This window comes from Vulpes lagopus, chromosome 1 (assembly GCF_018345385.1).
Source record: "Vulpes lagopus strain Blue_001 chromosome 1, ASM1834538v1, whole genome shotgun sequence".
Taxonomy (NCBI): Eukaryota; Metazoa; Chordata; class Mammalia; order Carnivora; family Canidae; genus Vulpes; species Vulpes lagopus.
Genome location: NC_054824.1, coordinates 99,506,051 through 99,530,591, shown reverse-complemented (window position 1 = coordinate 99,530,591; position 24,541 = coordinate 99,506,051). Strand labels below are relative to the sequence as shown.

Below are 24,541 nucleotides of genomic sequence, written 5' to 3'. Positions count from 1 at the left end.
ATGACAAATATGGTAATTGTGAATGATAAAGAGAAAAACATCTTTCTTAGAGTGAGACTGCCAGAATGATGTGAGGAACTTGGCCCAATTAGCAGTTTAAAGTCTCTGGAGATGAGCAAAGAATTTATAATAAATTAAGAACTTATTTAACAAAGTATGTGGAAACTCAGTAAGAACTGTGAAAGGCCATGACATTTGAGCTAAGTACTGCACTCATCCTTCTACTCAAGTTTGTGTTGTCAAAGAGCTATTCTAGCAAGCTTAGCAGCTAAGTGGTATTTCCTCTAAATTGCTAGAGTAGAAGAGCTATTCTGAGTGTATCTGGCTGCCAAAGAATATTGAAAGACTCCATCTCCCTCAGCTCCATGCTTCAGAAAAATATATGAGACAGTGGTGTTGGCCAAGTGGCAGGACCAGTTTTTGCTACTACACCTCTAACCTTTACAGTTTCTTCTCTGTAGGAAGGATATGAGTGAAAGCTGGTGAAGAGTGACTTTTCTATCCTACCCTACTCTAGTTCCATGGGAAAGAGATTCTGCCTACAGAAGATGGGAGAAAGTCTGAAAGACTGGAACAATTTTTCAATTATAATGAAAAACATGATCAAAGTGTGTTATTATAAACATGCACAACAAGTAAGCTCAACAAACTTCAAGCAGGATAAATGCAGAGATTCAAAAACTGAACATGGTATAGTTAGAATGTTGAAAGCCATAGATTAAGAGAAAACATTGAAAGTAGAAAGAGAAAAATACCTCAACACATTTGAGAGATTCACAAAGATTAACAGCTGACTCTCATCAGAAACAATAAAGACTAGAATGCAGTAGGATGATATATTCAAAGCACTAAGAGAAAAAAAAAAACTCTCAATTAAGTATCTTCTACCCAGCAACACTATCTTGTAAAAATTAAGGCAAGATAAAAATATTCTAGAATAAACAAAAAATGAGAGAATGCATGGCTAGTAAACCTGCCCTAATTTAGGATATCTTTTAGGCTGAAAATAAGTAACATTAGACAGTAACTTAAATCCACACAGAAAATAAAAAAGTAATAGTAAATCAGAAGACAAAGGAAGCATGTGGGAACAGAGATATTCTAGAATAAGGAAATTACACCATACAGTAACTGAAGATAACCAGAAATAATAGTTAAGAAGATTAATATAACAAATTTTCTCTATATATTTTCTTTCCTTTTGTGTCCTACCTAATTTAAGAGTCAAAACATTATATTAAGCAATCATTGACCAAGGGGTCTGTAACATATGGATATAACAGTATAAGCCTTACTTATCTTACTGGTTTTAAGTTAATGTGAGTTTGAAGAAAATTATAAGAGAAGATGCACTATTATAAGCCCTAAACCACCTACTAAGAAAGTAATTCAAATTATATTTAAAACTCATTAAAGGTATTATAATGATACACTAGAAAATATCTGTTTGGTGTCAAAAAAAGGCAACAAAGGAGAAAAGAGAGAAAAATGACATAAGATATATCAAAAACAAAAAGCAAATGGCAGAAGTAAATCCAACTATATCAATATAACTTTATATGTGATAAACAGTCCACCAAAAGGCAAAGATTATTGGACATCATCACATTGTCATCATCATAAATACATGTTACAATCACATTCTATCCACAGGAGATGTACTTTAGATTCAAAGGCCCAAATGGCTTTCATTTTTCTAAACAGAGAAAGTTATAACATGCAAACAGCAATAATATGAAAGCTACAGTTGCCTATACTAATATTAGACAAAAGAGATTCTAAGACAAAACGTAAATTAGAAACTATTTTGTGATGAATGGAAATAAAAACACATCAAAACCACAGGATGTAGCTAAAGTAGTACTTAAAGGGAAATTTATAGCTGTAAAAGTGGAAAAAGTTTTGAAATAAACAGCCTAACCTTCCACCTTAAGAAGCCAGAACAAGAAAGACAAGGTAAATCCAAAACAAGCATAAGAGAAATAATAGGGGCACCCAGGTTGCTCAGTGGTTGAGCGTCTGCCTTTGGCTCAGGTCATGATCCCCAGGTCCTGGGATTGAGTCTTGCATCGGGCTCCTCGCAGGGAGCCTACTTCTCCCTGTCTATGACTCTACTTCTTGTGAATAAATAAATAAATAAAATCTTAAAAAAAAAAAGAAAAATGGAAAATGTGTAAACTTTACATGATTATGCTATAAAAATATGGTTGATGACTTTAAGCAATGTATAGTCTCTTAAACACCCAGTTAGTAGTCAGAATGTATGATATGCTTTTCATCTATAGTCAAGAATGAAGCAATATTTCAGTTGCATTTACTGTTATATCATGTCTCAGTAGATAATTATCAGATGAGTAAATGCATGAGAGCTCTAGCTCCAAGGATAGCCCTTTTAGGAAACTGTTTGAAGTGCATGTAAAGTCTTTTAAAAGCCTTCCATATAACCCAAGCATTTCCAGCTGCATTATTCTTGCTTTGTAAGACTTTTACATACAAATATTATTTGTGATTAAGTAGTATCAAGTTCATGAGTTTTAAATACAAAAGTTTTCACAGCATTTTAAGGTAATTGCAGTCACTTAAGTACTTTTAATTAAGTACCCTTCCTGCCAACATTAAAATATTTGTCTAAGCATATACACAAATACCTAGCAATAAGTAGAGTTGAAAATTTCTGATAAGTATTAATTGCTTTTTTTATTCTGACAGATAACATCAATGGAAAAATCATTATTAGAAGTAGTATTTATACAAAATTATTTTTTTAAGTAGCTTCCATGCCCAGAGTTTACAGTTGGTGTTATGTGTGGGTACCACCTTGGCAACAGCAGATTAGAAAAGTCACATAATTCGAGACCTTTCAATCTACAGGCCCCTCATCATTTTTCTATTGTTTCTGTTTTTTTTTTTTTTTCATCTCTCTCTATATCCATTCTATGCCTAAAGATACATAGTGTCAGGCCATGTGAATATGGTTTATGTCATCACTATGAATGTCATTTTCAGTTGAGAATATATGAGACTATAATATTAATTAGGCTAGATACTCAAAAGTGTACTGAAATTTCTGTATGGGCCAGATGAGTAGTCATCTTATGATATAAATCAGGGGAAGAGATAGCAGAGGAAATGTTACCCATTTGTAATAAAACTGAGAGAAAAATAGATAATGGACACTTGACATGAATACAATAGGAACATTGAACAATATCCTAAGATATCTGAGTGTTTTTTGTAGCTTTGGCATGTGTAAGTTTTGGAGATGGACTTGAAAAGGTAGGTTGGCAACAGCTTGGAGAAGTTTCGAATGGCTGATGATTTGTAGTTTTATTCAAATTGCAATGACTCAGATGGTTTTTGAGTGAAGTAATCTGATAAGAGCTGAACTATATTTGAATACATGATCTAATATGTGGGCATGCCCATAGACTGCTGGACAATATTATCAATGAACTCAAAAAAGGTGGTGCCCTATAAAATATGACAAAAAGGCAAATTGGCTGATAAATTAAATGTAAATCTAACATCCCATCCTATCACCCAAACTAATGGAGCCTTGTTTCTATGAATGCCACTGTTAAGAAACACTGCTCTATAGATAGCACACTGCTTGTCTGATTCACTGGAACATTTCATTGTACTGAGATAAAATCATAGCAGTTCGATGGAAACATTGTGGGGTAAATTTATGCCAATATATTAAATATTAATTAATTAGCATTCTAGGCTATAGGGAGAAGAATAAAACTCTCTAAGTTGCTGCTCTGTCACTTTCTCACTGATCCAAGGTCTGAGGAAAAGCATTAAAAACTCTTAATATGGAGCAGAAATGAGCCATTCAAAAGGATAATTTCTTTCTTCTAGTACTTGGGAATAAGGTTGCTTTTTACACAGGGAAATCCATCCCATAAATTTCCATCTTTCCACTCTCAGTGATACACTAAAAAGGGGGGGGGGGAGGGCAGGAGGCTAAACTACAGCCAAAACAAGAAAGAATGATTATTTTCTTCCTCTCCCTGCTTTTCTACTTCCTAAGTGCTCAATAAGCAAAAAATCCTTGGGATTCCAGACACAATGGAGAGTAGTCTTGTAAAGCAGTTAGGATCCTCTAGTCAAAAATCCTCATTTTTTACAAGTCAGGAGTGTTAGTGCTATAACACACAGAATTAACAGAGGCTGCTCCTTCTCACTTCAATTTTCACCTCAACACACCAGGCATCCTCTCTGTATATTCAACAAGCTACTACCTGGGAAGAAGAGACATCATCAATTCACTGAGGTCAGGAGTCTGTTGCAATCATCAGGCCCAGGATTCACGTTGTGTGAAATGGTGAAGCAAGTCAACCACAGCCAAAGTCAGAAGTCGGAATGAAGGCCCTGGCACTGATTGAGTGAGAGAGAGCTAGACCTGTTCTTCAGGAGGGTGGGGGGAATGAAGCTTCCAGCTGAACGTGTACATTGCCATGGGTAGCGTAGACATTTTCACAATATTCTTCCAATCCATGAGCATGGAATATTTTTCCATCTCTTTGTGTCTTCCTCAATTTCTTTCAGAAGTGTTCTGTAGTTATTAGGGTATAGATCCTTTATCTCTTTGGTTAGGTTTATTCCTAGGTATGTCCACAATGGCCAAACTGTGGAAGGAGCCTCGATGTCCATCAACAGATGATGGAGAAAGAAGATGTGGTCTACATATACAAAGTAATATTACTCAGTCATTAGAAACGACATGACATTGAAGCAAACACCCACCATTTGCTTCAACAGGGATGGAATGGAGGGTATTATGCTGAGTGAAGTAAGTCAGTCGGAGAAGGACAAACATTATGTGGTTTCATTCATACGGGGAATATAAGAAATGGTGAAAGGGGTTATAAGGGAAAGGAGAGAAAATGTGTGGGAAATATCAGAGAGGGAGACAGAACATGAGAGACTCCTAGCTCTGGGAAATGAACAAGGGGTAGTGGAAAGGGAGGTGGGTGGGGGGATGGGGTGACTGGGTGATGGGTACTGAGGGGGGCACTTGACGGGATGAGAACTGGGAGTTCAACTTGCCAACTATATGTTGGCAAGTTGAACTCCAATAACAAATACACAAAAAAAAGAAAGAAGCTTCCAGCTGAACGGGATCCGAAAGCCCTTGTGGCTGAGAGTCAAATATCCTGCCCTGTTTAAAAGTTACTGCTCTGATGAGGAATTATTAGTCGTCTGGTATGAAATTTGCACAATCCACAAAGCTACCCACAGACAGGATAATTTCCCGTTTCACTGAGTGAATCTCACAGTTACGACACCACAAGTAATTACTTCTCAGAGGAAGCCTTTGCAGCTCAAGAATACTGAGCCATCAATCCTATTATCTGTCAGAAATTCAGGGTTCTACTATCTCCTACCTAGATCAGATTTTTGTTGCATGCTTCACTATGTCCAAGACAGTGAAAGGACAAATTCATAATTATTGTTTGCCATTTTCTTATGACCTGTTGGAATATCTTATGACCTCTTCATATCACTGCAGATGTAGTGCCAGCCAGTGGGCACTGTTAGGACTTCTACCTGGGTTCTTGGGCTCTGTCAGCCTCTGTCCGCCTCATCACAAAAGAGCGTGTTCCTCACACAAAGGCAGAATTCTAATGGGCTTGGAGAGAGGCTGGCAGCTTAGCCACTGTTTAAGGAGAGAGAAACACTATCACCAAATGTGGCCCTCAGTCTGGTGGCCACCAGACTTTACATTTTTTTTTTAAGAGGGAGAGAGAAAGAGAAAGAGCTGGTGTGGGGCAGGGGAGAGAGAAAATCGTAAGCAGGCTCCATGCCCAGCACAAGCCCAACACAGGGCTCCATCTCAGGGCCCTGAAATCATGACCTGAGCCAAAATCAAGAGTCAGACACTTAATGGACTGAGCCACATAGTGCCCCAACTCCTTACATTCCTACAATAAGATTAGAAAAACAAAAGGACAAACTCTAAATTTTTTTTCTCATCAATGCTGCATATACAGAAGCCATGATTTTTAACTTTTTAATTTACTGTAATTTTGATTTTTAACTTTAGCTCTTGAATCAATTGCATTGTCAAAGAAATACCAGACTCATTCACCTAAAGAGTCCATTAACTACATTAGACAAAAACTTTGTAAAGAGGATGATTGGATATGTTTTAGGATGAGGGAAGGGAAATACAGGCTTAAAGACTTTGATCTTTCTTCTAAGAGTCATCATAAGTTGTATTTAAGGGTTTAAATGGAGTTGCATCCATGGGTGTAGGAATGGTGCTGATTTTAATGGTTTGGCATTTTATAAAGATGACATTGGCTCAAATGCAGAGAATGGTAGGAGCAAAAATTAGCAAATATTATAACACATAGATTATTAAAAGGTTATGTCCGTACTCAAGGTGGGCAATAGGGTTTTCTTGGATTTTGAGAGAAGTGAATGGTTTCACCAGATATTAAAGAGATAAAAGCTATGGGTCGGATAATGACTTTGACAAAATTCAAGGGGAAATTCAGTGTCAAAGAATAGGTTTCAGGTTTATTTCTTTAAAAATGGGGTAACAATGATGCCATTAACTGAGAATGGGAAAACAGACTGAGGGCCACATTTGGTGATAGTGTTGGAAAAGATTGAATTTGGATCTGGACATTCTGAGTTTCATGTCTTTGAGATGTTTGAAGAAACTATCAGATGGTTGGGATGAGGCAACACCAAGAGCCATAAATGAAAGGAAATTAATATGATCTAAAAACTGCTCAGAGGCAGTTTGTCATGTCGCCCTCACAAGGAACTCAATAACACAGTGTGCTTCTAATTGTTACACCTGATGTGTCTGGGCTATTCCCTGATTAGCTCACAATGCCCAGTAGAACAGCTTTGCCTCCATCACACAGGGAATCCATTGGTAACTTCCACTGAGGGAATTCTAAGGACTTTCTTCTTCTTTTTTATGAATAGATTTGAAAAAGAGAACAAATAAATATCTCCTTGCAGTTGAGATTTCCAAGGAAAATCTTTGCACAAGGAATCACTGCTTCATTCTGCACCTGCCACTTTTCTTCACTTAAAGGTTTCAAGAGGAAATACCGTGGATATGAAAGCAGCCAGCAGCTTCGTCAATTTGGCAACTCATAAAGACGACTTGGCCCTATGTAAAGTGTGGTAGAGGGAAATGTACATTTTTTTCTTTTTTTTTTTCTTTGAGAACCCACCATCTTTCCTTCAACAAACCTTATCATTTCTGTCTCCAAAAATCTTAAAGAAACTAGGTAAGGACACTAGGATCTGTCTAATTTTCATTAATTGTAGTTTTTCAGTTGGCTTATTTGAAAATGAAATATCAAGGTAAGAAATGAAAATCCTGGTAACTCTATGAGATTTTCTGTTTCTCTTCAGGTTAGACAATTCTGGATGTTTGTCACAAATACTAAGTGTTTTACTGTTGAAGAGACATATAATAAGATTTCTTTTTAATAGTAAACATGAGATAACAGAAAAATAAGACAAATGGAAAAAATAATGATAATGACTCAAGAGTTTCAGATATTATTTCATACTATTAGAAAATTTTCTTTGTCAGGGTAACGACAACTAAATTATGCTGCTAAAACTTCTGTAATTTGTTCATGGAATCATGAAAAGACTAAATTCACCAATTTAGCCCTTATAAATAGTATATATTTATCCCTACACACATACACATATACAGTGTATATCTATATCTATATATATTCTTATATATAAACACACATATATCTATACATAATGTAGATATAGATAGATGGATAGATATAGAATAGATGAGATAGATAGATAGATAGATAGATAGATAGATAGATAGATATGGAAAAGATCTAAGCACTTAATAGTTCTTGACCTAATTATGAAAATAGGGTGTATCAATTATGGGTTTAACATTGTTAAGAAAGCTAAGTAGTCTCACTCAGTCAAAACCTCCACCTTGGAAATTAAATGACTTGCCATCAGTGTCCATTAGGCCAATTTTTAAAAAAGATTTTTAAAAAATTTATTAATGAGAGATACAGAGAGAGAAGCAGAGACACAGGCAGAGGGGGAAGCAGGCTCCCTGTGGGGAGCCCAATGTGGGACTCGATCCCAGGACCCCTGGGATCATGACCCGAGCAGAAGGCAGATGCTCAACCACTGAGCCACCCAGGTGCCCCATTAGGCCAATTTTTAGAGGAGCCATTTCAGTCAGTCTTCTTGATTCTCATTGTTTCAGGGCTTCTCAATGGCATATATTTTAAAAGATAAATTTTTTAAAGCTGATTTTTTTCTTGTTCTAGTCTCAGAGAAGATGGAAAATAACTCACAATTCTCCCTATTGTAGAACCATTAAGACAAATATTGCCTCTGGACCTATTTTAAGGTTAAACAATACAATTTTGGTAAATAGGTGAAATTTTTATGCATTTTAATCAGCAAGAAGTATGTGTATAAAATTATGTTATTCATTTTACTTTGAGAAACAATGAATATATTCATCAAATTACAGGCAGATTTTCTCCTTCTAGGTGATCTGAGTCTGTGCATTCACTTCTAAATCTCTTGGGATCTCTTCTTTTGGACTTACTTTTAGACAAAATTTTTAGGTCATAGAACAAAATCAAAGTATTTAAAGGCCACATCAAATATTCCATCTATAATGTGGGTAAAAATTATAAGATATTAACCAACATATCAAAAAGGAAACGTACCTGAACATGAAGAAAACTATTTAAAAGTTTAATTTTAGTTTAAATAGTTTAATTTAATTTAAAAAATCTGTGCTTGTATACCTAACTTTATTCATTTACAAAAAATCTGACAGAGTGAGAAAGAGAAATCACTCCCAAAGGGTGATTTCAAATATGATCGAAAATATTCACAAGCATTTGCTACAGAATCCAACATTTTTCTATATTTTACAATACAGAAAATATGTAAAATAAAATTTACTTATGATTAATCCCCATTTTTCATTAAAATATTTATTGCCACCTACTAATGCAATAAAAGTATTCCTATTTCTCTCCTTTTCTCTTCTTCACTATCAAAACTCTTATGACTATTCTTAAATATATGTCTTTGACCATATATAAATATCTATAATTGTATAAATAGGATGACAATATATGTTGTGTCTTTATCACAAAAACTGTTTGGGGGGCAGCCTCGGTGGCTCAGCGGTTTAGCGCCGCCTTCGGCCCAGGGCATGATCCTAGAGACCTGGGATCGAGTCCCACGTCTGGCTCCCTAAATGGAGCCTGCTTCTCCCTCTGCCTGTGTCTCTACCTCTCTGTCTCTCTGTTTCTCATGAATAAATAAATAAAATCTTAAAAAAAAAACTGTTTGGAGGTATCGTTTATTTCTGGTTCCCTTTGCTTTATTACTCTCCTCTCACCTACACCAGACAATAAATATTAACAAGCTAGTGTCTATCATTTCACACAGTCTTTATGTTCTTATGGTTATTTGCAAATGTACATGAGTGCATGTGTTCATTGATGTACAGAGTGGGAATTTTAAGATATTGCCTGTTTGTTTAGTGGGATAATATTAAAAACATTTCTCTGTATTTTATTTTTTTTCACATTCCTAACAATTGTGGAAATTTCTTTGAAACAAGTGGTAGAGCAATAACTCATTTTAAATGACTGCTACAATATTGATTAGTATTAGGATTTGTTCGACTATTGCTTCATCCTTTTGGTTTACATATTATTTCCAGTCTTTTGCCACCATGATGAACAAGGATGCAGTAGACTTCTCTCCTTATGAAATGATATGTTATTACTATAGAATGGATTGAAGGCATGGATCACTGGGTTGAAAAGTATGTGTATTTTTATTTTTAAAAAATATTGCCAAATTGTTTCTTCAAAGTCTTAATAATTTACATTTTAACCAGAAGTGGGAAAGTGTCCTTTTCCAGGTTTTGACAAGTAGTAGATTTTGCTAATCTGAGGAATGAAAAATAATGTCTTGTTTTATTTGCACATCTTGCATATTGGTGAAGGTGAGAATCTTTTCCCACATTTATTGAATGTATTGACATAGTCTTCTGTGACTTTTCCTTTCAATTCCATTTTTATTTTTCCATTGAGTTATTTGACTTTTCTTACCAATTAGTAATATTTCTTTGCATGTGATAGGTACAAATATTTTAGCTATTAATTGCACATGATTTCCAGTTTTATTCATCTTTTACTTTGTGAAAGATTTGATACATAGTCTATTTTTATGAATTTAAACATTAGATTAAATACATTATATCTTTATTATGGGTTTCTTATATTAGTCAAAGATTTTTGTAATATATTTAAATTATATTTATTTTATGAATTTTCTTAGAATGTTTAAAATATTTGTTTTTTTAGTTTTTACTTTTTAGTCCTTGATCCAGCAGTGATTTTAGATTTTGTTTGTTTTAAGAGAGAGAGAGAGAGAGAGAGAGATCAGAGGAAGGGGAAGAGGCAGAGAGAGAATCTCAAGTAGACTCCACGCTGAGTGTGGAGCCTGATGTGGAGCCCAATATCATGACCCTGAGATGGTAACCTGAGCTGAAATCAAGATTTAGACCCCTAACTGAATGATCCTTCAGGCACCCCCATTCCAGCAGCAATTTTAAAACAAACATAGAAAAGGAAGCTATTCTTACTTTTTTTTTTCAGATAGGCGAATATAGCCACAATATTTATTGAATAAAGCATCAGATTCGGGATCCCTGGGTGGCGCAGCGGTTTGGCGCCTGCCTTTGGCCCAGGGCGTGATCCTGGAGACCCCGGATCGAATCCCACATCAGGCTCCCAGTGCATGGAGCCTGCTTCTTCCTCCGCCTGTGTCTCTGCCTCTCTCTCTCTCTGTGACTATCATAAATAAATAAATAAATAAATAAATAAATAAATAAATAAACAAAAGCATCAGATTCAATTGAAAAATCATCACATACTATATTAAATTCTAATACATATTCTTGAATCAATCTTTGGAATTTTTATTTCCTATTTCCATGTCATATTATATTCTATAAGATGATTTTGTTTTAACATTTGCCACTGCACACTTGACTTGCATACTGTAGATATTTTCCTTGTTTCTTCAAAATACTTTTATAAGAACTTGATGCTTATGCTATCACATTAAAAAGCAATCCCGGGGCACCTGGGTGGCTCAGTGGGTTAAGTGTCTGTCTTTGGCTCAGGTCATAATACCAAGCCCCACATCAGGCTCCCCGCTCAGAGGGGAGCCTGCTTTTCCTTCTCCCTCTGCTCCCCCTGCTGTGCTCTCTCTCTCTCTCTCTCTCTGTCAAATAAATAACCAAAATCTTTTTTTTTTTTTTTTTTTTTAATTTTTTTTTTTAATTTTTATTTATTTATGATAGTCACAGAGAGAGAGAGAGGCAGAGACACAGGCAGAGGGAGAAGCAGGCTCCATGCACCGGGAGCCCGACGTGGGATTCGATCTAGGGTCTCCAGGATCGCGCCCTGGGCCAAAGGCAGGCGCCAAACCGCTGTGCCACCCAGGGATCCCCCAAAATCTTTTTAAAAAGCAATTATAATTCTAACTGAAATTAAATTGAATTCTACTGACATTTTTATAATACTAAGTCTTCTTATCTGAGAATATATTTTGGCTATTTCTTTAGAAATTGCCTTTGGTAATTTTGTACAATTTTATTAACATAGGTATTACATATTTTAAAACTATTTCAATGTATTTTAAAGTGTATGGTTATTATATATTTCCCTTTTTTCCTCTTCCTTGTTTGTATAGAAAAGAGTAGTGATCACTTATATATTCATTCTTTATCTAGTATAGTCATAATGTTATTTGGTTATAATGATATAACATCAGCAAAAATATGAATTTATCTCCCACAATTTTATGACATTTTATTGTATCTTTATTATATCTTAGGTGTATTGAAGTTTCTTTTTTTCAGATTTTATTTATTTATTCATGAGAGACACAGACAGAGAGGCAGAGACACAGGCAGAAGGAGAAGAAGGCTCCTTGTGAGGAGCCTGATGTGGGATTTGATTCCAGGACCCTGGGATCATGCCCTGAGCCAAAGGCAGACGCTCAGACACTGAGCCACCCAGGTGACCTGATATATTGCAGTTTCTAAAAAATACTGTACAATAATGGTCAGAGTAAGCATTTCAATCTATTCTTAATTTAAAAGACATACTGTATTACATAGAATGTATGCTATTGGTTTTAATAACTAATCTTTAGCTTATTTATTTATTTATTTATTTATTTATTTATTTATTTATTTTAGAGAGATAAAGAGCTCATGCACATGCACATGAGCAGGGGGGCAAGGTAGAGGCAGAAGAGGAGGAGAGAGGATCCCAAGCAGACCGCACAACCAGCGCAGAGCCCCATGCAGGGCTCAATCTCACAACCCTGAGAGCATGACCTGAGCTGAAATCAAGAGTCAGACACTTAACTGACTGGGCCACCCTGGTACTCCCAACATATTTAAAAAGCTTAACTCTATTTTTTTATTTTTATTAAAGATTTTAAAATTAGAGGATGATTATTAAATTATAATCAATTATTTTCCAAATCAAAATATAAGCCCATTTCTCTTATAACAAGTAATGAATTCCATGTAGATATATTTCCCCTAATTTTTAGGAACAGTTGCCCAAACACATCTTGTGTGTAAAGAATACTCAAGTGTAAAGGTAAACGTTCTGATTAAAGGGGATATATAAAGAATGAAGATACATTTATTTTCAAATAAAATGTGATTATTTTCATGGTAGTTTATGACTGTGTTCTTCACTTATTCTTTCATTTCAGTGATCAGCTTCAGTGAATCTGATGGAAACAAAACACAGGTGACTGAGTTTATTCTCACAGGACTTACAGATCGTCCAGGACTGCAGGTCCCCCTGTTCCTGGTGTTCTTGGTCATCTACCTCACCACCATGGTGGGCAACCTGGCACTGATTTTTCTCATCTGGAAGGACCCCCTTCTTCACACCCCCATGTACTTACTCCTTGGCAGTTTGGCCTTTGCAGATGCTTGTTCCTCATCTTCTGTGACTCCCAGGATGCTAATGGATTTTTTATCTAAGAATCATATGATATCACTGGTTGAGTGCATCACCCAATTTTATATTTTTGCTTCCAGTGCAAACACAGAGTGTTTCCTCCTGGTAGTGATGGCCTATGACCGCTATGTAGCCATATGCAACCCTTTGCTTTATCCAGTGGTGATGTCCAATATCTTCTGCATTCAGTTATTAAGTGTTTCATATATTATTGGGTTTCTGCACCCTATGATGCATGTCAGTTTGTTATGTAGATTAACTTTCTGCAAGTCTAATGTAATACATTATTTCTACTGTGAAATTTTACAATTGTTTAAGATTTCCTGTACTGACCCTAGAGTTAATATGCTCCTGATTTTTATATTTTCAGTCTTTATACAGTTTTTCACTTTCATGACTATTATCATTTCTTATTCCTATGTCCTCTTTGCCATCCTGAAAAAGAAGTCTGAAAAGGGCAGGAGCAAAGCCTTCTCCACGTGCAGCGCCCACCTGCTCTCTGTCTCCTTGTTCTATGGCACCCTATTCTTCATGTATGTGCGTCCTGGGTCTGGGCCAGCTGAAAATCAAGATAAAATGTATTCTGTATTTTACACAATAATAATTCCCCTACTAAATCCTTTTATTTACAGTCTGAGAAACAAAGAGGTGATAGGTGCCTTGAGGAGAATAATATACATAAATAGTTCTTAGGGCAAAATTTAAACTTGCTCTTTTCAAACTTTGCAAAATACAAGGGATGTGAAGTTATGCAAATTAGCCTTGGCTTTATAGTTTTAGTAGAAGACAGTGTCTAGGGCAGTTTCTGAGTGCTATGTGATGAAAGTCAGCTTCAAAGGAGATTTGTTTCAATGGAAGCAGATCTAATATCACACAGAACTGAATTCTTAATGAAAAATAGAATTAAGTATTTAGAATTTATGTTTTTTACTCTTTGTAAATTTCCTCTAAATTAGATATAATAGTTTGTAATTTTATCGTGGGAGACATTTGCATGTTTCTTTATTTGAGACTGGTGTGACTAGCTGAGACAATTGTCCAGAGTCTGCATATCAAAAGCCTTACTGCTTTTCCAATTTGCATTCCCATCAACAATATAAGAAGGTTCTGTTTTCTCCACATCCTCGCCAACACCTGTTTTTCCCTGTGTTAGTTAATTTTAGCCATTCTGTCTGGTGTGAGATGATCTCTCATTATAGTTTTGACTTATATTTCCCTGTTGATGAGTGATGTTGAACATCTTTTCTTGTGTTGGCCATCTGTATGGCTTCTTTGGAAAAATGTCTATTCATGTCTTCTGCCCATTTTTTAAATGGGGTTTAGATCATAGATCATAGATCAAGACATGAGCTGAGATGGAGAGTCAGAGTCTCCAACTGACTGAGCCACCCAGGTGCCCTTGGGTTATTTGGTTTTTGCATGTTGAATTTTATAAGTTCTTTATATATTTTGGAGAATAACCTTTCACAAGATATGTCTTTTCCAAATATCTCTTCCCATTCCAAAGGTTGCTTTTAGTTTTGTTGATTGTTTCCTTCACTGCTTAGAAGCTTTTTATCTTAATGAAGTCCCAATAGTTTATTTTTGCTTTTGTTTCCTTTGCCTCAGGAGGTATATCTAGTAAGAAGTTGCTATGGCTGAGGTCAAAGAGGTTGCTGCCTGTGTTCTTCTCTAGGATTTTGATGACCTCCTATCTGACATTTAGGTCTTTCATCCATTTTTTTATTTATTTTTTTGTGTGTAGTGTAAGAAATGATCTGGCAATCGCACTACTAGGTATTCACCCAAAGGATTCAAAAATACGGATTCAAAGGGATACATGCACCCTAATATTCATAGCAGCATTATCAACAATAGCCATATTATGGAAAGAGCCCAAATATCTATCAACTGAGAAATGAATAAAGAAGAGCCTTGTTCTTTGAAAAGATTGATAAAATTGGTAAACTTTTAGCCAAACTGGCCAAGAAAAGACTTGAGTTACTAATGACCAAAAATGCAGATATCTGAAGAAAAAGAAGATACATCATTATAGATGCTAAAGACATATCTTGAATAGCTGTATGTACAAAAATTATGCCAACTAGATGAAATGAACAAACTTCCTGAAAATATACAAACTATCAAAGCTTATTTAAGAATAAATAGATCACCTGAATAGTTGTGTGGGGTTTTTTTAGTTTGAATTTTTAAAAATCTTCAAACAAAGAAAAGCCTAAGTCCACGTATTTTATATAAAACAGATAAGCAGCAATAGCTAACTTAACTTCCAGGAGTTTTGGGGAGAATTACATAAATCTTTTAGATATTCTAGAAAAAGATATAAGTGCAGAGAAAAATAAGCAATAAAGTTTTGTCAAAATAACACATCATGTAAATCTTCTTTAACATATGAAAATCTCTTTGGAGACTTTTTCTTCTCTAGCTCCCCCAAACTAAAAGTATATAATCAATTGCTTCTCACAATCACAGGGCAGCTCTTTCTGCCCACAGGTCCTCTCCCTGTGCTATAATAAAAGCTCTTTTTTGTACTGGAAAAAGAAGCCACAGGAAATTATGGCCCAGCCTAGAAATCCAATGGGCTTTTCTCCTGTAAGTCCAATTTGAATCTTGGTTTCTAGTGTAAAAGCAATGGATAGAAAATGGATGTTGGCATGGGTTAGCCAGACCAAACCCTGGTGGCCAGTTTGAAGAAGTGAAATGAAGCTGGCCACGTTTGGCGGGAAAAGTTTATTTCTCCAGTCAGGATGGAGAGAGAGAGATGACTGGGCCTGTTTTAGGGGAGTATGCCTGGGGAGACTAGTTGGCATTTCTGCTAAAAAGGGGAGAAAGCAATGGTAAGTCAAAGCCACAGGCAGACTCCTGGATGCCTCCTAAACACACCCATGTGGTCCTGCAGAATCTAGCCATTTGCTATATCATAATAATATCTTTTATTTTAATAAATGAATTGCCTAAGACAAGGAAAAAGGAAAGTGCAGAAAAAATCAGAGTAGAGACTTAAACTCCTTTCTCTAGAGCTTTCACTATCTCATATTAAGCATGAATAGCAGTTTACAAAATATGTATACTGCATAATTTCCCTATCTGCAAACATGCAGATGTACGTATGTGTGGACACTATACACAATGGTTAAAAGCATATGAAAGCAGGGGTAAATCTGGCAGATAATGTATGAGATATATACCCAGAAAAAGGGGGGGAAAGCTTTTCTGAAAGAAATTAAAGAATACCTAAATAAATGGAAAGATGGGTTGGAAGATTCAATATTGGAAAAAAAAGTCAATATCCCTAAATGCATCTACAGATTTAATAAAAAGCCCAGTAAAAATCACAGCAAGATTTCTTATAGAAACAGATAAAGCTGATTCTATTCTATTCACATGGAAATGCAAAGGATGTGCAATAATAGTCAAGACAACTTTAAAAAAGAACAAAATTAGAGGTTTAACAATATAGGATTCTAAGATTTCATATAGAGTTTTGGTATCAAGACAGTGTTGTACTATTGTAAACAGACAAATAGATGAGTGAAACAGAATAAAAAGCAGAAATAAACCCATAAATATACGGACAGTTGATTTTATAAATGTAAAAAAGTAATTCAGCAGAGAAAAGAGTTTTTTCAACAAATTATGCAGAAACAATTGGACATCTGAAAACGAACTTTGATCTAGATAATACATGAAAAGGATAATAGACATAATCAAAGAAATATAATACCAAAAGCACTGTTCATAAAAGAATAAAAACACCCAGATAATTAACTTCATTGAAAGACTTGCTCTTAAAAAAAAAAAAAAAAAAAAGACTTGCTCTTCATAAATATTTCTAAAATAAAATGACAAACCATAGAATTTCAGAAAATCTATATAAAAATCATATAGCTGATAAAAGAGTCATATTCAGATATATGGAGTACTATCAAAACTCAAAAACAGAAAACAAACAATCCAATTAAAAACTAGCAAAATTGGGATGCCTGAGTGGCTCAGCAGTTAAGTGTCTGGCTTGGGCTCAGGGCATGACCCTATAGTCCCAGGACTGAGTCCTATGTCGGGCTCCCTGTATGGAGCTTGCTTCTCCCTCTGCCTGTGTCTCTGCCTTTCTCTGTCTCTCATGAATAAATAAATAAAATTCTTAAAAAAAACTAGCAAAATATTTGACTAGACTCTTCACTGAAGATAGTATACATAACTCAAAAAATGGCACAAAATGATGGTAACCATCATTAATTATCAGGAAAATGAAAATTAAAACCACCATGGAACACCACAACCTACCTATTAAAATAACTGAAATTGAAAGACAATCCATACCAGGAGCAGCAGTACTGGACCTTTTGTACTCATAGACAGGCAACAAATGGAGTTAGGAGATAATGACACAAAATTTAAGGGAGCAAGAAATGTCAGCCAAGTTTTGGTTATGTTAAAAACCACCTCTGGGGATCTTGGATGGCTCAGTCAGGTAAGCATCCAACTCTTGATTTTGGCTCAGGTCATGATCTCAGGGTCATGGGATGAAGCCCCAGCCAGCGGGGGTCTGCTTGAGATTCTCCTGCCAAATAAATAAATAAAATCTTAAAAAAAAAATTACCACCTCTACACATCATGCTGCTTACTGAACCCTTTGCAGAATTTTCACAGTGAATCTTCTTTTATGTTTGTTATTTTTCTTCACACTGTCTTTCACTATCAACATTCTATAGAATGTTGGAAATCCAGGAAAATGGATCAATAAATCTATAAAAAAATACATCTCTTCCATGATGCAACTGGAGGTTAAATTTTTTGCTAAGATATCAAATCGAAATGTCACAAATGAGTAAATTAAGTTGTCTTTTTCTGAATGAATGTTCCTTGGCAACTTTCTCTGTTAATGCACAAGAAATAAATCTAAATCAGGTGTTAAATCCTTCAATATTTTCAACTATGGTAGGGTAAAGGGTAAAGTCCCTGACCCAGCCTCCAAGGTCCCTTATGATCCACATATGCTGGCCTCCTTGATCCCAACTGACTCCTGCCTGCTTCTCTCTTAACATGCCAGTTACATTTACAGTGTAGTGCTTTTCCCATGATCCAGGCTTTCCAATAATCTAGGTCCTCCAATGGCCAAGGTCATGGGCATGACACATGTCCACGGGCAGCAATCACCATGTAGAAACAAAGACCCTCAAGCCACACCCAGACCTACTGACACAGAACCTGCATTTTTTAAAAAAATTATTTATTTATTTAGTCATTCATTCATTCACTCATTCATTCATTCATGAAAGACACACAGCGAGAGGCAGAGACACAGGCAGAGGGAGAAGCAGACTTCATGCAGGGAGCCCAGTGTGGAGCTCGATCCTGCGACTCCAGGATCACACCCTGGGCCAAAGGCAGGCGCTAAACTGCTGAGCCACCCAGGGTCTCCCAGAACCTGCATTTTTAACAAGATCTCTCTCTAGGAGACTCACAGGCATTAATATTTGAGGAGCACTGAGCTATGGCACCTCTCGCTGTGATGCTTTATCTTTGTTTCCCTTTGCACCTCCCTTGATCTTTGCCTAGTAAGATTTTTCATCAGATTTCAGCTTAAAGTGTGAAGTCAGGTCTAGGTCTGGAATGTAAGCTGAAGTTTGCATGAGGACAGTTTTCTTTGGGGTGGGTTCCTGAAGGGAATCTAGAACTTTGGCCTCATTAAAATCATGTAGGATCAGCTCAGATAAGAATATATTAGTCAAAGCACTCAGAGCAATGCATCTTTTATGCAAATGCATGCTTGCATAAACATGCCAGAGGTTTCCCTTGTGGTGGAAAGTAGTGGCATAAAGTCCAATTTCAATTGTTAAAACTAGAACCATAATGTGACTTGACGTTTATGATCTCACAGGTAATGCCGGATGGGACACCTGGACTTCACATACACATTCAAGTCTGCAATGCCCAGAAGAACAGCTTAGTTTTGTCCTATAGGGAACGCTTGGGTGCTATTAGGGGAGTTTTAGTTATTCACCCTTCCTCTTCTGGAAAAAGCACAAGTTGTACTACTGAGCGACTCTTGTGTTCAAAGTGAATTTATATAAACAACATTTTTCTGAGTTTGGTAAACAAAGCCTCCAAAATGAATCAGTATGTAAAGAATTGCTGCCTATGCTACTGGTGCAACTATTTTTTTTCCACTTGAGAAAGCCTAACCCTGAAAAGTTCTCCAGAGTGTCTTAACACATATTGGTAAGAGATCGAGTTTTGAAATGTATTTTGTTATATAGAAAGTTTCTAAAAATATTTTACTCTTGTGAGTAAATTTGGTTAAGCCAAATAGCTCTAAGACTAAACTGCACTTTGTAATCATATTTAATTATCTGGCTAGAAATATTATAACAACTCTATGGGGTAAGTTTTGGTGAACTAGAATGTTAGATAATTTAAAAACGGGTTTAAGGACTTAGGTCATAATGATCCCCATGTAACAAGTCTTTCTGATGACTCTGTTCAAAATGTTTATTTCATTTAATTAACCACATTCTCTGATTAAAATGTTAATTAACTTAAATATTACCTCTGCATCCTTCCACTCACTCTGACAATAATTTCATTGAGTATTTTATATATATGTTTATTTTTATTTATATTTTTATATAATTTATATGTATTTATATAATAAATTTTTATTCCATATATATATGAGGGGAAGTGCAAAATGTCCCTCCAGTTTTCTTTCCACTTTCTGACTCAACATAGGCCCACAGATTGAATTTGAGAATTTTTAATTATTTAGTAGTTTGGGATTGCATGGAAGGAAACTCATTTCAAATAAATATACATTTCAAAATAGCAATTATTGGCATAGATTATTTATATTGCCTGTATTAGGTTCCAGTCTTTGGCTCATTTTATTCTGTTAAAAAAAAACAGGTGGAGAAGAAAGGACTCCCAAGTAAAATGGGAATAGCTAGAGAAAGTCAGTTCTTATTGGAGAAAGAAAGAGCGACTTTTAAATATGAAAAGAACTTTCAGCAGTGCTGGTCATTTGTGAACAGTACAAGGGTCCAGGCCTCAAATTAAAATGATAGTCTCTATTTCACACACATTTTCCATAGGAAAATAAAGCTGGAAATTTGAATAAAAGAAAAAGAAAGTATTCCCATGGGTAGTCGGTGGGCAGCAGACGATTTCCATCTGCTCCCCCACGCTCCTTGGAGCACACCATTTCATTCTCCTCACTGTTGTGCGTATGCCTTGTTTCCAATTCACTTCTCTTTACACTGTGACCTCAGCTCTATCACAAAATGGGAACTGCTCTCCCTAAAACCACTAGGAATCTCTTGATTCCCACACTTAATGATCGCTGATCATTCCTTATCCTACCAGAGCACTTATTTCACTTTTGGCACTGTACTGTACTTTGTCCTTGAGTGTTTTTAATTTCACAGCACCCACCTTTCCAATTCCTTCAGACTTCTCTGATCACTCTGCCCAGTATCCTTTTCTGGTCTTTCTTTCTTTCTTTCTTTCTTTCTTTCTTTCTTTCTTTCTTTCGTAACCAGGGATCTTGGTTTGTAAGAGAAAAAGAATTAATGGAATGGAAATGGGTTTTAACATTGAAATGCTAGGGGAGTTGGAGAAATCTACTGGAGAAATGGCAGGAATCCAAGGCAGGAAAGATAGCCTGTCAACACCAAAACCCTGTCCCTAGTCTATGCAACTCAGTAAGGGCTGTTGTCCTCACTGCTACACACAGAATGCAACAGATCACACTGATAATGCTATCATTGTGGGTGTAGGATACATTTTCAAAGGTCTTGATATTGCTGCCTTGGCTAACTTTGCAACCAAAATTGTATTCCCTGACCCTTTGTCTCCTTTTATCCATATTCCAAATCCAGCACAGGTGAGTTTGGCCAAATCTATATCAAGTCCCCTTATTCTAGGTGCAAGGGCATGGGAAAGTCAGCTTCCAGAAATTTTGGTGCCTAGAATGGATGACAGCTTTTGTCTGCCTCCAAGACTCATGTGCTACAATAGAGGATAAAATGTTATCCAACTAATATATGATGTATATCCATTTTGTACCCTCTAATAAAACTTCCTCGAGTTTCTTTCTATGTCCTCCTTCTTTTACCTTATGCACACTCTTCAATGGATGGGTCATACATACTATGCCTTTAGTCACCACAATGACTCCCAAGTCATCATTTCTGTTAAGCTCTTATAGAACCATACTGCTGAGTACATCTCACCTGGGTGTTGCCAGAATGCTCCTTGCAAAAACTGGCTATTACATCTGAACTCTCAATCTCACTGCTGATGACCATCTACCCAGGCACCAAATGTCTTCTCTTTCTTTTACGGACCACTTCCCTTCACATCTAATATGCCACTGAGTCCTAGTGACTGTACATTCTGGTTTACTTTGATCTACCTCTTTGTTCTCCTCATTACTCCCAATGTCATATCACACTTAGACTAAGAACTTCACACACTGTTTAAACAACTGGGGAGCATTTATAAAATGCAACATTATTCCAACCAAATCATGATCTACTGAATCAACTTCTATAGTAATATCTCAGAGTCTGTATTTTGTACAAAAACTCTCCTACACGATTTTGATGTATAATTTGGCTTGGGAATCACCAGACAATAACAACTGCTTCCTGTTTAGTGTCCTTTACTCCACAACCAAACATTTAATTTAATAAAAATCTGATGATGCCAGTCGCTTTCTTAAAAGTTTTCAGTCCTTGATTGTTGTTGTTTGAAGAATAAAACTGAAGATGTTTCACATGACATTCAACTCATCTTATAATCCAGGCCCTTCTAACATCTTTACTTTTGATGCTGCATCAATGTCCTGCACACAGAATTTCCCTACCTCATTCAATAGTTACCCCATAAACTTGCTTATGTTCAGAATGTTTTTCTTGTCTTCTAAATCTGTTTATGCTGTACATATTTTGAATTGAAATAATTGCATTTTTCCAATATACCAATTTCCCCCAATAGTTTCCATATTGGAGTAAATAAAATTAAAGGATTTTCAGGCTAGTGAGTGATTTTATTTCAGTTCCCCTCACTGAATTTTCTTTTATTTCTTTTATTTATTTATGTTCTTTAATTTCAGGGGCCATCTATTAATAATATGGAAACTAAAAATGCAACAGAACTGGAAGCGTTTGTTCTCACAGGACTCACATATCAACCTGAGTGGCAAATTCCTCTGTTCCTGGTGTTCTTGGTTATCTATCTCATCACCATTGTGGGGAACCTTGGTCTGATTGCTCTCATCTGCAATGATTCTCAGCTTTTCATCCCCATGTACTTATTCCTTGGCAGTCTGGCATTTGTGGATGCCTGGATATCATCCACAGTGACCCCCAAGATGCTGGTCAACTTCTTTGCCAAGAGCTGGACGATTTCTCTCTCTGAATGCATGATACAGTTTTTTTTCTTTACAACTGGTGCAACCACAGAATGTTTTCTGCTGGCAACAATGGCATATGATCGCTATGTGGCCATATGCAAACCTTTACTTTATCCAGTGATTATGACCAACAGACTATCCATGCAGCTGTTAGTTTCCTCACTTGTCGGTGGCTTTCTTCATGCCATAATTCATGTAGGCTTTTTATTCAGATTAACCTTCTGTAATACTAACATAATACATCACTTTTACTGTGACATCATGCCATTATTTAAAATTTCTTGTATGGATCCTTCTATTAATATTCTCATAGTATACATTTTTTCTGGGTCAATTCAGATGCTCACCATTCTGATTGTTCTTATCTCTTACACATTAGTTCTCTTTATAATCTTAAAAAAGAAGTCTCTACAAGGCATAAGGAAAGCCTTCTCTACCTGTGGGGCCCATCTCTTATCTGTGTCTTTGTACTATGGCCCCCTCCTTTTCATGTATGTGCGCCCTAGATCTGCACAAGCAGATGATCAAGATATGATGGATTCTCTGTTTTACACTGTCATAATTCCAGTTTTAAATCCAATTATTTACAGCCTGAGAAACAAGAAAGTCATAGATTCACTGAGAAAAATATTAAAGAGAAATGCTTAGATTGCATACAAGCATCTAGTCTCCTTTCATTAAAAAGACAAAATTGTCCAGATTACATGTTGCTATGTGTTGACTGGTACTCACATTTTTTTTTGTGGTTATAATTGTCCTAGTGTTTTAATGACTTACGGTGGGAGAATCTAATAATTTCCTTAAAATATTTGTGTATGTTATTCAAAAGCACACAAGAAATTGAAATCGAGTGCTGAAATCATACTTAAATAATTAAAGCAGGAAACAAAAATGAAAACATTTCACAAGTTTGTCTGTTCTTTGGTGTGACTTTATAAATGCAGTGAGTACTAAGAGGGCATAGTGCTTCTGATCAGAACTTGATCGTGATGTCTTTGCTACTTATACAGCTGTGTAGCCGAAGACCCGTGTTACATTTAACTTGATAGTGGAGGCAGATTTGTGTTTGAGTGAACAGAGGCAAATCCCAGGAGCTCAGCCATCAAAGGGTTTTTCTTTCCACTTTATTTGGGACATGGTGAATTTCACTTCCTGTGGGGATTCAACTCTGATACACAGAGAGAAATAAAAAGAAATGGAAGCAATGAGGGAAAAAAATGACAAGGGTGTTAAAACAGTGAAGACAGGGCTAAATCATACGAGATGCTCTTAGCTCAGTGCGCTTCTTAGAGGAAGGCAGAGGCAAGTTGTCTGTCACTATCTCTGATGCCTTCTACAGACCCTTTCTAGCTGTGTTTGTATGACAGGAATCTGGAAAACTTCACTAAAAAAGAAAGGTAGCAGATTCAGCTGAGGATTTAAGTTGGGGTGAACATAGACAAAAGTGACTGAATAGGATGTGACTGAATATTCCTAGATTTAAAAAAAAACAAGCTAGAAAGATTAAGAAAACAATAATATGGACTTTATTGGAATCTGCTGTCGATAATGAGAGGGTTTAGATGAATATTACCAAAGTCCAAATGTTAAGATGATATAACGTCAAAGCTTCAGAGAGACATGAAAATCAGTAAGTTAGGATGTTTTGTGCCTTAAAGTCCATAAATGTTAGTTTTTATCACACCCCATTTCCAAAGTATAATGTGTGATCCATCTTCCGTGCACCCCTACCCTTTCTTTCTCACCACTGTTTCCATACACAGTCCTACTGATACCACTGATACCACTGATAGCACTGAGGCTGTCATCCTCATAGTACCCACTTCTGTTATTTGCAAAACTCTAGTTACTTATCCTCCCTCTCACTGATTCTCTTTTACTTCTTGAACCTTGTAAATGTAACTCTGATTAGATGATATCACCTTTCGCAAATTCCAAAGATAAAGAGAAGATCCTTAAAGCAGCAAGAGACAAGAGATCCCTAACCTTTATGGGGAGAAGTATTAGGTTAGCATCAGACCTCTCCACAGAGATCTGGCAGGTCAGAAAGGGCTGGCAGGAC

The 24,541-nt window shown here is 36.1% G+C and overlaps 2 protein-coding genes across 2 annotated transcripts; both read left to right on the top strand.

Annotated features, from left to right (window-relative positions):
• The first annotated feature begins 7,087 nt into the window (after nt 1-7,087).
• Nucleotides 7,088-16,427, top strand: LOC121487240 (olfactory receptor 5AC1-like). Its single transcript, XM_041748751.1, has 3 exons — nt 7,088-7,145; nt 12,811-13,719; nt 16,315-16,427. The coding sequence occupies exons 1-3, from the start codon at nt 7,088-7,090 to the stop codon at nt 16,425-16,427; spliced, it is 1,080 nt and encodes a 359-aa protein (XP_041604685.1).
• A 5,770-nt stretch (nt 16,428-22,197) lies between these two features.
• LOC121499446 (olfactory receptor 5H2-like) lies at nt 22,198-23,127 on the top strand. Its single transcript, XM_041770046.1, has one exon. The coding sequence runs from the start codon at nt 22,198-22,200 to the stop codon at nt 23,125-23,127; it is 930 nt and encodes a 309-aa protein (XP_041625980.1).
• Nucleotides 23,128-24,541: the final 1,414 nt, after the last annotated feature.

Excerpts from the sequence above, each read along its gene's own strand:
- LOC121487240 (XM_041748751.1), top strand. The coding sequence starts at position 7,088 with ATGAAAGCAGCCAGCAGCTTCGTCAATTTGGCAACTCATAAAGACGAC. Across the intron at positions 7,146-12,810 it reads TAAAGACGACTTGGCCCTAT|TGATCAGCTTCAGTGAATCT; the intron begins GTAAAGTGTGGT and ends CTTTCATTTCAG. Across the intron at positions 13,720-16,314 it reads GAGAAACAAAGAGGTGATAG|ATGGGTTGGAAGATTCAATA; the intron begins GTGCCTTGAGGA and ends ATAAATGGAAAG.
- LOC121499446 (XM_041770046.1), top strand. The coding sequence starts at position 22,198 with ATGGAAACTAAAAATGCAACAGAACTGGAAGCGTTTGTTCTCACAGGA.